At 34.0% G+C, this 15,131-nt stretch overlaps 2 protein-coding genes across 2 annotated transcripts; both read left to right on the forward strand.

Moving 5' to 3' along the window:
• Window positions 1–2,347: 2,347 nt before the first annotated feature.
• Window positions 2,348–6,086, forward strand: LOC129912772 (zinc finger RNA-binding protein 2). The gene is made up of 2 exons (XM_055991178.1): window positions 2,348–2,470; window positions 2,734–6,086. The coding sequence occupies exon 2, from the start codon at window positions 2,812–2,814 to the stop codon at window positions 5,539–5,541; it is 2,730 nt and encodes a 909-aa protein (XP_055847153.1). The 5' UTR covers window positions 2,348–2,470; window positions 2,734–2,811; the 3' UTR covers window positions 5,542–6,086.
• Window positions 6,087–12,447: 6,361 nt separating this feature from the next.
• On the forward strand, window positions 12,448–14,847 carry LOC129912779 (pentatricopeptide repeat-containing protein 1, mitochondrial). The gene is made up of 3 exons (XM_055991192.1): window positions 12,448–14,178; window positions 14,234–14,408; window positions 14,467–14,847. Exons 1-3 carry the CDS (start codon window positions 12,563–12,565, stop codon window positions 14,767–14,769), a joined length of 2,094 nt encoding a protein of 697 aa, XP_055847167.1. The 5' UTR covers window positions 12,448–12,562; the 3' UTR covers window positions 14,770–14,847.
• The last annotated feature ends 284 nt before the right edge of the window (window positions 14,848–15,131 follow it).

Genomic DNA, 15,131 nt, shown 5'->3' on the forward strand with positions numbered 1-15,131 from the left:
AATAAAATGAACTCTGATAATTTAAATATAATTTTATTTATTTGGTCGTTAAATTGTGTCGTTTTGAACAACATTTTGATGTAAAATGACCGGTTTTTCGGCTGCCTTTGAGCTTTGGCTCCTTTTCATCCCAAAGTTCCAACAGGAACTCTTCATCTTCAGTACCCCACATTTTTGTTTATTTTTTCAGCTCTGCCATTTTCTATAATTAATGAAAGAAATAAAAAAAGAAATTTGATTTATATTATCAAAAAAAATCAACAAACCGCATTTTGTTATCTTTGCCTGTCATTTCTTTTTTTGTCCGCTGAATTGTTGCTGAATTCCTCAAAAGGTTTGTTTGGTTATTTTGTTTGGAGTTGAATGTTTTCATTTTCAGGTTTTTGGCGAGTTTAATCAAAAACTTGTGTTTTACGAAAACTTGTGGTTTATGAAAAATGTATGGGAAAACTCGTGTTTTTGATATAGGTTTTTAGGGTTTTTCACAAAAACCGCATTTTTGGCTTGGTGTGAAAAGGCTATAAGGCTTAATGGGTTAACTACATTCACTTTTAGATTTCAAAAAGTGAAAAATACACACATACTACTAGCGCCATCTTCATTCGAAAATGAGTATCAAAATTGTGTTTGAAACTTTAAGATTATCTTACATTTATGAAAAAAAAAATTGTGCAGTTATTTGTTTTTGTCTTGCGGTGAAGATGTGAGTACTACTGATTTTTGTTTTATTTATTAATATTTTATATTTTTTTTTAAATGTCTTTTAAACATGTGGGCATAAAGGAACTCAACATTCAACTCTCTACATTCATTTCCATTGTTCATCAACCTCATCCCCGCCGCTGGGAAAGAAAACAACCGGTTGGCCAAACCGGAGTTTTTCCGAGAAGCATCATGACATGGTTCCAACTTTAATTGGATTGTGGTATTGATCCAAGCATAAATATTGAAATAAATATCAATTGCTGGCTGATGGTGGTACATGGTAAAGTCTAATATGCTTTAAGGATATTATTATCATTGGTGTAGGAGATTTGTGATTGGTGTTGTGCTGCGATGCCTGAGAGAATTTACTTTTTGGAGGTTGCGTCGAGCTAATAAATCTTTTCATGGAGACCGTCTACTCAGTCGATGGAAAAATAACGAAGCAAAAAAAAAAAACTAAAGCGAAATAAGCAATATACATCCTTTTTTGACTAAAGCCTGGTACGCTGCTAGCGCTAAATTTTAGCTGAGATAAAATTCCCATACAAGTTATCGATAATTTGTATGGGATCCATTTTAGCTCAGATAAAAATTTTCGATAATTTGTATGGGAGCTAAAATTTAGCGCGAGCAGCGTACCAGGCTTAAAGAAAAATTTTCAATAAAAACATGTGATTCGGGTTTTATTTTGAAAGCTTTCAAAAGTGGTCAATTTTTGTATTGTATTATATCAACTATCGATTGTATCAGGCAGGGTTTTGCGCTAGCCAGAAAAAAAATGTTTTCACTTTTGTACTTTTTCAAAAAGTGGTGTATGTAGTTAAGCCTTAATGGTTTTAAACGCATAAACGCATCTCCGAAAGGCCTGCAATAACAAAATCAACAACAACAACGTAAAAACTCAAATGTCATTTTCCGCATACAATTTGTTCCCGGCAAGTTTTTTATGCGAATAAGAGGTGGAGACTTTTCTGTTTCGCTTTTTATCATTTGGACTCTATTTTTTTTTGTCCGTGGGTAGGTGTTGAAATCTTCAAAAGATTCTATGAGGACCGGAAAACGCGTGCTCATAGATATGTGGGACTCTTAACCACTAAAACCACCTCCTTCTCCCGATTGCAACTAAGTTCAGATGGAACTTATCTATAGCAATTTATCTTTCTCGAAGTTAAGTTACGTGTTGTAGGTAACTTTCCGGTGCAAGTTCCTACTGATGATATTTAGAAGTAGCTAAATAACAATTTTTGTTATCAAAAAAAGTACATTATAGGAAATTAATGGCGTTTTCGATTGGCAGTCCGGAAGCGTCCGGAATCATTCTGAAAGCGTTTTATTCGTACAAAACTGACAGTTTTGTGTGAATAAAATTTTTTCAGACTGATTCCGGACGCTTCCGGACTGCCAATCGAAAACGCCATAAACAAATAAAATCTATAAACATTTAAATTTATATTAATCAATGCCAATATTTTGAAATAAAGGAATTAAATTGAAAATTTTCAATGTACCAAATTTAAAAAAATATTCGCAAAATCAACTTCTAGATGAATGCATTGTGAATTCACTAACTTTCCGAACACATCCCTTTTACTACCTCCAAAAATCTACTCCAAAAATAAATCACCATTTTCAACAACACAAAACACATCCCTTATTTTGCCATTGTGAATTATAAAAATTGGTGTAAAAAAAAGGTGCAAAGTGAAAAAATCAACTTCGGTCTTCGCTTCGTAATTTTTCCTGCAAAAATTCGTATCAAAAAACGGTAATAAATTAATAAAAATTATATTCAATCAAACAAATAACCAAGTCTCTTTCATATTTACAAAAATTTATAAATAATTTCTATTTACTACAAGTGAAAATAAAACAACCAAAACACGAGACAAGAAATTTTCTTCTTTGCATATTCTACCCTAAAAAAAAAACTTAAAATGGTGGTGTATTTTACGACGCCGCCGCTTAAGCTAATTTTTTCATTTATCATTTTTTTCTCAATCATTTAATTAGTATGTGCTTTTATTACAGATACAAAATTGACGAAATAAACGCGGCAATCAAGCCAAGAAGCCACATTCTTCTTCAATTCCACAAAATTCACAAAGAATGGCAACAAATAACTATTTCCCATATAGCGGAGCACAATACGGTGCTGCCGCATCCAGTCCCCCAGTCGGCTACTCCGCCAACCAAACTGGCTATGCAGTAACATCAGCTACGCCCACAACCTACAATGCCCAACGAACGGGCTACGATCAGGGCTATACCACAGCCGCCGGAGGCAATGCCAGTTCATTTGCAACCGGCGGCGCAGCCGGTGCGTCATCCAATTACGGCTATGACTACAATCGCACCTTACAATCATATGATTCATCCAAAACCTATTACCAACAAGCTGCGAGCTATTCGAGTGCCCCAACTGTCTCCAAAACTCATTATTCTGCTCCCCCGGTAAGAAATCCCACTCCGGCTGCTGCCGCTAAGATGGCAGCCAATTCCTCAGCGGCCAATGGAGCCAAAGACAAGGCTAATGCTGGTGCCAAGCCGGCAGCAACAGCAGCCGCCACAGTAGCTCCGTCTTACTCCAATTACGATGCTGCTTTGTATAGCGCAGCTACAATGTATGTTGCCCAGCAGCACAATAAGACACCAACAACAAATAGCAATTGGCAACCGTTTAAAAAGCAAGGTGGTGCCACTTCGGGTAGTCATAAAATGAGAGCTAAAGCTCCTCCTCGTCCTCAGCAACTTCATTATTGTGAAGTTTGCAAAATTAGTTGTGCTGGGCCACAAACCTATCGCGAGCATTTAGAAGGGCAAAAGCATAAGAAGCGAGAGGCTAGTCTCAAGATGCAAGCTAGTGCCACTACAACCACACAGAATCGTGGTAACAGTTATCACTGTGAGCTCTGTGACGTCACTTGTACTGGGAACGACGCCTACGCTGCCCATGTCCGGGGCTCGAAGCATCAGAAAGTTGTAAAGCTTCACCAAAAACTGGGTAAACCCATTCCCTCGGATGACCCTAAGAAAATGAGCAAGATAAACTTTGTTCCAGCTGGAGCCGAGGTTAGTGACTCGGCCAGCAAAGATGGGGTAGTTGCTGTCGAAGGTGGATCTGAGAGTTCACCCACGAAATCGACCGCTGGCGAGGATAGCAGTGCTGCCTCAGATAATATCAAGCCAGTTGGTGTAGAGTACATTGAGGAGATGAAAGACGATGAGGGTAAGATCCTCAGTTTCAATTGCAAACTGTGCGATTGCAAATTTAATGATCCCAATGCCAAGGAGATGCACATGAAGGGACGTCGTCATCGACTGCAATACAAACGTAAAGTCCAACCGGATCTCGTAGTTGATTATAAACCAACTCTGAGGCATCGGCGTTTGGCTGATGCTCGGGCACAAAGAGCAATGATGCAGGCAGAGTTTGGCAATAGCAGGCGGGGAAGCAATTTCGGAACTAATGACGAATCTGGTGACGGGATGATGTATTGGGATGAACGTCGTCGATTTGACGATGAATTCGATTATGGCAATTGGATGCAGAGGGGTTTCCAAGGTGCCGGGCCGAGAGGTGGGCCGTTCTTGGGTCGAGGAGGAGGTGGTCCGCCTGGACATCCATTCTTTGGGATGATGCCGGGTCGTAGGCCGGAAAGTACTGACGATCGCCATGCAATAGCTAGACACGCTGAAATCTATCCCAAAGAGGAAGAATTGAAAACCATCCAGAAGATTGTATCAAACACAGAACGGGCTTTGAAGTTTGTATCTGATGTGTTTGAAGAGAGTTCTCAGGAAAATAACAAGAACACAGCCACAAGTGGGGAAAAGAAGCCAGATGAAAAGTGTGCCAATATCAAAGATGGCCGCGACAATCAAATGTTTTCGTTTCAAAAAGAAAACGAAAATGGAGCCAATACTCCACGTTTGCTTAAAGGAGTCATGCGAGTGGGTTACTTGGCTAAGGGTCTTTTACTCCAGGGTGACAGCTTAGTTGAGTTGGTTGTACTGTGCTCGGAGAAGCCAACTTTGGGCCTATTAAATCGTGTGGCCGATGAACTGCCAGCCAAATTAAAAGAAGTATCATCCAGCAATAATGCCAATGAGGCTGAATATCGAGTCGAATTGGCGATAAAAGATTCAGCTATCCTCGTCTCGGATGAATCAGTTTCGGTGAAGATTTGTCTTACATCTCCTTTACTACGGGAATCTCAAGATGCCACTGGAGGAGGTGATGATTCACAAGATTTGCCCCAAAAACCGTCTGATTTTCTGCCACGCGAACCTTGTTTACAGGCTTTGGCTGAGCTACGTCATGCCAAATGGTTCCAGGCTAGAGCAACTGGATTGCAATCGTGTGTAATGGTCATTCGTATTTTGAGGGATTTATGTCAACGGGTGCCCTCTTGGCAGGCCATTAACCAGTGGGCTCTGGAGCTCCTTATCGAGAAGGTAATTTCTTCGGCCGGGTTTCCCCTTAGTCCAGGTGATTGCCTGCGACGCATTATGGAAGCCATTTCTACAGGTCTGCTTATAAATGGACCCGGTATTCTGGATCCATGTGAAAAGGAACATCGTGATGCCCTCGATGGGCTTACCAAACAGCAACGCGAAGATTTAACAGTCTCCGCTCAGCAATTCCTCAGGCTTATTGCATTTAGACAGATCTTCAAAGTTCTCGGCATGGACCAATTGCCGGTGGTTAAGTTCCCCATGCGTCCATGGCGCATTAATCGTAAACGTCGTCGCTCAGTCGGTGATGGTAACAATGATGGAGGTGATGACAAGCCCGAAGAGAAGCTAATCAAGAAGGAGAATGGTGGTTCTGATTAAATTCGCAAAACCTCCTCCACACATACAATTTAACAAAAAATTGGGTATTTTTTTTTTTTTTTTTTTTAATATTTAAGGTTTTAGTAATTATTCATATTAATTAATATAAATATAACAATACAAGATGAAGAGGTAGAAAAACTATTGGTTTTACTTACTGCAAATATCTTGGAATAATTTCTAGAAAAAAAAAATGTTTTATAAAAAAATTCTTGTCACAAAAAAAATGTTTAAAAACTTAAAAAAAAAGTTGTATTTGCAATCGAATCAAATTTAAGATTCCAGGATATTCTCGTTGTAATGAAAACAAACAGTCCTACCTTCATCGTGTATATCTCAATTTATAAACTCTAGACGAAAAAAACAGAACAAACATATATACAACTTGCAAGGCAGTAAGCATATTAACTTTGACAAAATAACAAAAAAAACAATGAGAGAAATCTTACTAAGAGAGAAAATTCAAACGGCACTTCTGCCCCCGCGGTTTAATTCAAATAAAAAAAAAAAAAGAAAAAAACAAAAAAAAAAAAAAAAAACATAAATACATAGATAATAGCAACTATTCTCTATTTGCAACTTAATTGACAAAAAAAAAAAAAAAAACAAAACAAAAACAATAACTATACCATTTATTTAAAAAGAAAAAACTTATATGAAGAAAACTAAAAAAAAAATAGTTTATTAATTTAGATAAGATGCATTATGCGTCGCAATAATTAGTAAACCAGACAAAAGAGAGAGACGAGAAACCGTTCTAATAAAAAAAAGTAGAAGCAAACAAACAAACATAAAAGATTAAACAAAAAAATCAAGTATATTACAAATATTTAAAAAAAAAATTATATTCAATTTCAAAGATAAATTTGGAAGGAAATGAAAATGAAATTACTCGAGATAAAAATTCTGATCTTCTAGTTCTCGTCACACACATTCACAACACACAGAATCATAAAACACAAATGAGAGTGTAGCGAGTTAAATAGACAATTGACACGTATTTTGATTGGTCAAAAATGTCGTCCTCTATACTACCCTCACAGTGTGTTTTAATAAATTAGATGTGTTTTTTGAAATAATATTAAAAATTAGTAAAAAAAAAAAAGAAAACATTATTAACAATTAATTATTTCTGTAAAACCTATTATGCAAAATAAAAACACTTCAAAAAAAAAAAGAAAAAAAAACTAAACTTTGTCCATAGAAAGCGAACGAAAGAGAGCGCAGAGAGTGAGTGATTTAATTTTGTTGGATAGATGAAAGTTTTTTATTATTTTATTTTTTTAATTTTTCTTTTAATTTTTTTAAATTTTTTTTATTTTCCATTTAAAAGGCGACAACCACGACAAACAAGTATTTCATTTTTATTTTCTTTCTTTTTGACGCAAAAATGTATTTACATCTAAAGAAAAAAAAAAAACAAATATCATTATAGATTTTCTGTTGTTGGCCTTATATCAAATTGTTAATTTTTAGTAAAAAGAAAAAACAAGATAAGAAAAGTTTCTGGGTCTCGAAAACAAAACAAAACAAAAAAAAAATAATAGAAATAATAGATAGATAGTTGCTGTTACCATTGTAGAATACAATGACGTCGTTGATACCTTACTTATGTAATTATTGTATATGTTGAACTTTCTCTACTTTTTCATATTTTCGTCACATGATTGCAAAAACTAAGTAATTAAATTTTTGTATAGCAATGTTTTTATGTTAGTCCACAACAAAAAGGGAAGTTCTTTTTCAAACTCTTTCTCCTTAATTAACATTTCATAAATACAAGTTATTTAAATAATCAATTATCCCTTGAAGGTAAATTAAAACATTGCTATATCAAAAATAGTAAAATAAAGTTATGTAGTTCTTGCATTCATGTAATGAAATTTATATACTCGTCCGCGTGCACATACACAACGCCTGATAATTGCAATTTGTAACGTTTGTTAAAACAAAAAACCATTCGTCGAACTTTATTTGAGATTTTTTTTCTTAACAACAAAAAATCTATTAAATATTTTTTAAAGTTTCGACGAATGATGAACATATATAAAAAAGGAATCTGGCAGTTTGAAATTATTGTTGAATTCATGAACGTCTTTGCATCACAACATTTTGTATGGCATCATGCGTTCTGCGTCCATTTTCAATACCTTTTTTTAGATACCTATGTATGCTTTAAAATTGTATATAATGTTTTAAGGTTTGTTACTTTACAACCTCGGTATTCGCTCATAGATTAAGTAATGTAGAACGCTTATTTTCCTTTTTTCAAAAATGAAATGGAATTGGGAGCTTTTTTCATAAAGACGATAAAATATTAAAAATAATTCATCATTAGTTTAGTTGTGCTTACGATGAGTTTTCACTTATTAAGTCTGGTACGCAGATCGAGCTTAATTTTAGCCGAAATAAAATTCCCATATAAGTTATAGATAATATATATGAGATAGCTTTTAGCTCGGCTAAATTTTTTCGATAATTTGTATGGGAGCTAAAAATTAGCTCGATCTGCGTATTAGGCTTTAGAATAAACTAAACTTAAGTTTTCCTATAATAAAAATTCATTCACCCCTGTTCTGATTTTCGCTCCGAATTGAATTCGATACCTAAATTAATTTTTTCACGTATTTTAAAATGGTATACCAAATTCGAAACGAAATTTAAACGTCAAATAAATAAAGTTATAGCAACTCCATATTATTTTAGAACACCACAATTCGCAAGAAGGAAGAGGAATTGAAATGTGGGAGGCTTCTTTTTTTAAAACGAAAGTATTGCCTTCGTAAACGAAAATCAGAACAGCGGTGAATATATCCATTTTTATTCACATCGAATGATTAGAGAATTCTTCTTTCCTATCATCTTCCAAAGAAATTTTAAAAGCATATAACTATAATAAATCAAATCTCAAATTATAGCGGAAATAATGTGGAAGGCTACATTAATATGGAATAATCAATATTCAAAGTTCTACCTATAAAATGACAAACAGGAAACAAAAAGCTTTTTTATCTTAAAAAAAGTCAAGCAAAGAAGCATTTTCAAATCTAAACTATTGGTTTTCCAATTGAGAGCTTTTTCATCCAAACTAAAAAAAAAACAATTTCAGTAGACTAAGTTTCTTCTATTGTTGTTATCACAATCTGAAAGTTGATTTCTCTTCACTGATGGTTCCCTATGCTGTTATCCAATTCCATCTGATCTTTCGATTCACCTGATTATTTGCTTCAAGTAACGTTGGAGTAGCTCTATCTCTCGAACGCTTTTGCCTTTCGTTGTATATATATATGCAATAACAAAACCAGTTGCAGTTTTAAAAAAGCAGTGAATGTTGAAATTTCTCTGTGATTAGGTCACTTTTATCTTCTAAAAAGTATTTTCCAATGTATGTCTACTGGAAAGAGCAGAACATGAATATAGAAGATGTTAGCTTATTTCTTTTAGCATGTTGTAATGTTTTACCATCTCCTGTTTGTTGCCTCTATAGCTTCTTATTTTAAAACGTTGCGATTGTTATGCCAAAATCAACAATATAACTACTCAATACAAATAAAAAATATTAAATTTAAATTCCTCAAACTGCCAGCTTCTTTTCCTGTCCTCCGTCGTAAAATGGTGAATCCACTGAAATCTATGATTTTTTTTGTTATGAAGCTGTTGCCGGCGTTCCGTGTAGTATTTTTAAAATGGTAGTAAATACCAAAAAAAAAACAATGGTAACAGTTACGCAACAACAAAAATTACACTAAAAGACTCCAATTTTAAGAAGGAAACTATTTGCAATCAAGATAAACTTACTTCGAAAGTAAATATTTTTTGATTTCAGGAAACATATACATACATAACGAATTCCTACAAATTTTCTTGGCTACAAATAGCAAACAAAAATAACTTGAATTATCCCATGTCATATTTTTTTTTAATCTCAAAGAATTTTAACATTTGTTTGGGAGAATAATTCAAAGCTCTATTTGATATATCTTTGGTTTAGGGAGATACATTTTTTTTTATCTTGAATACCTATGTATTGTATTTTTAGAAAATAATCTTTAAAAAATTTTACATTACCAACCAAAAAATTACTGATAAAAAACATATTTAAAATCGATTATAGATCCAGTTCCTAAACGATTTTTTAAATATCATGTTTTCTCGAAAAGAACACATGCTCTATTCTGCTTTTCGTTTCACTTGAATCATATTGGCTTTGCAAAACCTTTATCTTTCGATGGAAAATGGCTGCGTCCGTCTGTTATACAAATTTTCAAAAAATAGTTTGTTTTAATTTACGTTTAACCGCCATTTTAAAGTCATATTTAAAACGTTCACGTGAATTGATTAGCAGAATAGGGCTGATTATAAATACGTGTGTACAATCAAACACCGAAAAATTCAAGGGTAGGTAGTTCGGAATGAAAAATTCTATTCACATTGGGGGTTGTAAATAATTTATTTGATAAATAATGGCGTTTTCGATTGGCAGTCCGGAAGCGTCCGGAATCATTCTGAAAAAGTTTTATTCACACAAAACTATTAGTTTTGTGCGAATAAAACGCTTTCAGAATGATTCCGGACGCTTCCGGACTGCCAATCGAAAACGCCATAAAGCAAAACACTCAACGCAAATCAGTGTAAAAAGAATTCAGATATCAAAAAACCTTACACTACCCTCGTCTTATTCACTTTGTCTTAAATTCAGTTAACATTATAAGCAGTCAACTTTTATTGGTGATTTCGAGACTGATAGATAACTATGCTCAAGACACATTCATTACGCTGGTTTGTGGAAGTGTACACTCATCGTATACACTTTTTGATAACCAACTAAAAAAAATATTTTCAGAAAAAAATGATCTGTCGGATTAACCGAGTGGTAAGTAAAACTTTAATTTTTCAAAAATCACATTTTACCCCAAAAAAGAAAACAATAAAACAAAATTACATTTTAAATCTGTATTTTCATTTTAATTTGTTTGGAGATGATAAAGACATGTTCTTTATCGGTTTTGATTTAAATAAAAGGGATTAATGAGAGATTAATCTCTTGTGGCAAATAGATACTTCCAAGAAATTTTTATTTAAAGACATAAAAAAAACTTTTTTAAATTAAAACAAACAAATGTTTACATAAAAGTCAAAAAGAAATTTGTTTGCGAAAGTGAAAAAGATGTACATATGTAGTAGTACAAACTTTGAAAAAAATTACTTAAATTGATCGCTGATATTTTGGTAAATGAAATCATAAGATATCAATATTTTATTTTTTCATTTAAATCTTATTTAATTTTTCTTGCAAGCCACATCGTTAATCCTGAGGTTAATGATTTGATACATCTACCCAATCCTTGGCGTTCACTTTCAGCCCATCTGTGGATTACAAGAAAAATGTTTGTTGTCACAGCAACACATAAGCCCAACACCAACAACAAAACACCCGTAACGACGGAAACGCCCAAATAAAACAATATTGAAACTGAAAAAATTTTAATTTAAAAGGGGCTTAACTTAAGATAAGTTAAGATTTTATATTGTGGACTATCATGATTTAAAATTTGTTTCAAACGTTAACGTATGATCGTAATCGTATGCCTTAATTTGGCTCCAGGATTGTTATTCGCCACCATTAAGTTTAAAAAAGAGCTGTAGATGACATCACATTCGAACGAATAATGTGTGTATGTACTTCTACGTAACAACGCTCGTTGTGAAAGAGGTCAGTGACACTACTAATAATTACATCGATACCAAAAATATAATTAAACCTAAGCCAAGTTTGTTTAAGTTTCGTATGTTTCTATACTTGCAGTTTGGCTGCTATTTTATATCGTCAATTTCATTATAATCTTTGAACAACAACAACATCTTGAAGGTGCTACCACCAAGTGTTTATGGCTAGAGTTACAATACTGTTTCATGGATGCCAATCCGATCATCAGATTCCTTTTAAGCCAAGTTGATTTAAGCCTGGTACGCTGCTCGCGCTAAATTTTAGCTCCCATACAAATTATCGAAAATTTTTAGCCGAGATAAAATGGATCCCATACAAGTTATCGATAACTTGTATGGGAATTTTATCTCAGCTAAAATTTAGCGCGAGCAGCGTACCAGGCTTTAAGTCATACAAAATAATAGGAACGAAAACGAATCAAATATCTTCATTTGCTTTCCCATTTGCCTGGTACGCAGATCTGAGCAAAATTTTAGCTCCTTTACAAATACAGATAAATTTTAACTAGGCTCCCATACAAATTATCGAAAAAATTTACCCGAGCTAAAATTTATCTGAGCATCTTATCGGTAATTTCTATAGGAGCTAAAATTTTGCTCGGATTTGCGAAAGTCTAGTACGCAGCTGGAGATAAAAATTTTAACTCCCATACAAATTATCGAAAAATTTTGTCAACTTTGAATTTTCTTACAATTCATCGATAATTTTTAAGTACTCATACAATTTATCGATAGCTTATCAATCAATTTCTTTTGTGTCGAAGATCTTCATCGATTCGAGAACTCATCCAAAGAGTTTAAGTTGTTAATGTATTCATCATATAAATATCTAAGTCCTAGCCTTTTCTTTATCCATGGCACTTGAGAATTCGATAAAAAACATCTAATTTATCACTCACTATAGCCTGGTACGCTGCTCGCGCTAAATTTTAGCTCCCATACAAATTATCGAAAAATTTTAGCCGAGCTAAAATGAGTCCCATACAAATTATCGATAACTTGTATGGGATTTTATCTGCTAAAATTTAGTGCGAGCAGCGTACCAGGCTTATCGATACAATGCTTGGAGTTACCCGATAAAAATGTGAACGTACCAATTCAGCACTATTAATTTTTTTGATTCTGGCAGTTCCTTGACAAAGCGCACATGTTTGCTGAATCAGTCAGCTGTTATCTATCAAATCTGACACCTGTCAACCGGCTTCAAATTTCCATGTTATAAAAAATATTTATTTTGGTTATACTCCTTTTTATTTTAAGAAATTCAAGAAAAGTGAATAATTTTAATAGAATTATGGCATCACGAATAATTTGTCTAACATTCGCCAGAACCCTACGTAATCTTCATATTTCCCGTCATCCATCGCTGCTAACAAAATCCCCATTCCCATTAAAACCACACATAACTTTTCTTCATGTAAAAACCTACGACAAAGATTTACGTTTAAACGAAGAACCCCAAATCGATAAACCACCTCGTAAAACTGAAAATCCAAAAGAAATTCCTATTCTCTCAACCAATCCCGATGTTTTTGGTGATGCTGTCATAGATGACACTCCACCAGATCCAGGTGATGTCAAAGAAGACGAATACATTCAAAATCCTACCAGGCGTACAAAAAAAGTACAAATCAAAGACTATGCTAAAATGATTAAAGATCATTTAAATAACAACCGGCTTAAAGAAGCTATTGATGTGTTGGAAGTTAAAATGTTAAAAGAAGATCGTGCCAAACCTGACACTTATATTTACAATCTTTTAATAAGTGGTTGTGCCAAAGCTGGCTACACCAAGAAAGCTTTTCAGTTGTTTAACAAAATGAAACAACGTAATTTGTCACCAAAAGGTGGAACTTACACTTCGTTGTTTAATGCTTGTGCTAATGCCCCTTCGATTGGGGATGGTCTGACCAAAGCCAATCATTTGAGGGAAGTTATGTTGGAAAAGGGGTATGAGCCAAATGCTGTTAATTATAACGCAATGATTAAGGCTTATGGTCGAAATGGCGACACAAAAACTGCTTACATGCTTGCCGACGAGATGTTGGACAAAAAGTTGAAGGTTACCACTGATACCTTTAACTTTTTGTTGCAAGCTTGTGCGTCTGATAAGCGTTATGGTTTTCGACATGCTCTTTTAACTTGGCATAGAATGCATAAGAATGGAATAGCTCCGGATTTCTATTCGTTCAATTTGATATTGCGATGTGTTAGGGACACCTCGATTGGTGATGTAGAGACCATGGAGGGGGTCCTGAGGCATATCTTTGATGGAAGCAAAGATATTCCTGTGATTGGGTCGACTGATCGACTTCAAATTGCTGCTACATCAAATGTTGGTAGTGAAGTCGTTGTTGAAACCCCAACAGAAACTAGAACTCCAAACCCTTTCAACGACAAAAAGACCGAAGTTGTACCCGCCTCGACATCCATTGAACAATCCATTACAAATTTACCTCGTCCAGAATTTGAGACGCCAAACTTATTAACAAGTCGCCCTCATCTCGGTAGTCTGATATCGCTCGAGGAAGTCCAACATCCTCACGATAGACTTCTCCTGATTGGAGGTTTTTCAGGATTCTTGTTGGAGATGAAAAAACATGGAATCACTCCTGGAATCGAGACATTTACAACACTTCTCGAAGTCATCCCGCCAACGAATGCTGCTGAAAAGCAACTCATTCAAATGGTTCGGAAGATTGGCCTCAAATCCGATATTGACTTCTTTAATATATTGATAAAGAAGAGAAGTATGAGATTTGACTATGAGGGAGCCAAGGAGGTTCTTTCGATGATACAAACTGCTGGATTGTATCCGGATATTGTAACATATGGAGTTTTGGCGTTGGGTTGTAGAACACAGGAAGAAGCTAGAGAATTGATTGGAGAAATGAAGAGCAAGGATATTAGGTGGGTTTTATGTTATTTTGAACAAACTTCTAAATAATTCTTTGATGATTTTCAGAATGAATGCACAGATACTTGGAGCAATGTTGCGTCAGGGTTGTGCTCAGAAAGCTTTTCCATATATTTGTGAAATTCTACAAATTAGTTTAGATGAGAATATTCGACCGAATGATGTGTTTCTTCGGCATTTAGATAATTTTTATAAACAATGTGCTCAGTTGATTGATATAAGAGTAAGTTTATACTAAAAAAAAATAACAGTTTTATAATGATTTCATTTTTTTTTTCTAGCACTTTTCAACGAAAACTAAAACATTTCGAAAAGAACATGCACAATTTTGTAAAAAATATAGAACATGGCAAGAAGAACAAGGAATTGAAGGACTTAAGCTAGATGATGCAATTAAAAAGCTTAAACAAAGGCCATATCAACATTTTAAAGAGGATACAGTGGAAGGATTAGAAGATATTAAAAATGTTAAACTATCGAAAAAATCCAAAATGCGAAAGTATATTAAGAAAATTAAGATTGAAAATTTGAAAGGAGATCAAATAGATCAATCAACTGAACTAAAAAGAATTGAACCAGTTTGATAAATTTAGGTTTTAGTAATTAAGATTAGTTTTGCTTGATAGTATTTTAAGGATTATTAAATCTTTAACGACTTGTTATATACATTTTGTTGTTGTTTGAATAGCTTGGCTACACATTTTATTGGTCTACAAATGATTTTCTGTTTTTCGCTACAAAAAAAAACTACGCTAATTTGAATCTCTTGATTCAATAAATATATGAATAAATCATGAGAAATGTCGAATAGAAAATCAGTTTGAAGATAATTTTAAATTTTTAAAATCTTAGCTGACATTTATTTGAGAAGAGAAGTGGTGGCTAAGTGCGAATAAAATGAAAGAAAATCCGAGTGAGCTTTTAAGTAAAAAATACCCAATTGAAC

This window comes from Episyrphus balteatus, chromosome 2, assembly GCF_945859705.1.
Source record: "Episyrphus balteatus chromosome 2, idEpiBalt1.1, whole genome shotgun sequence".
In the NCBI taxonomy this organism is placed as follows: Eukaryota; Metazoa; Arthropoda; class Insecta; order Diptera; family Syrphidae; genus Episyrphus; species Episyrphus balteatus.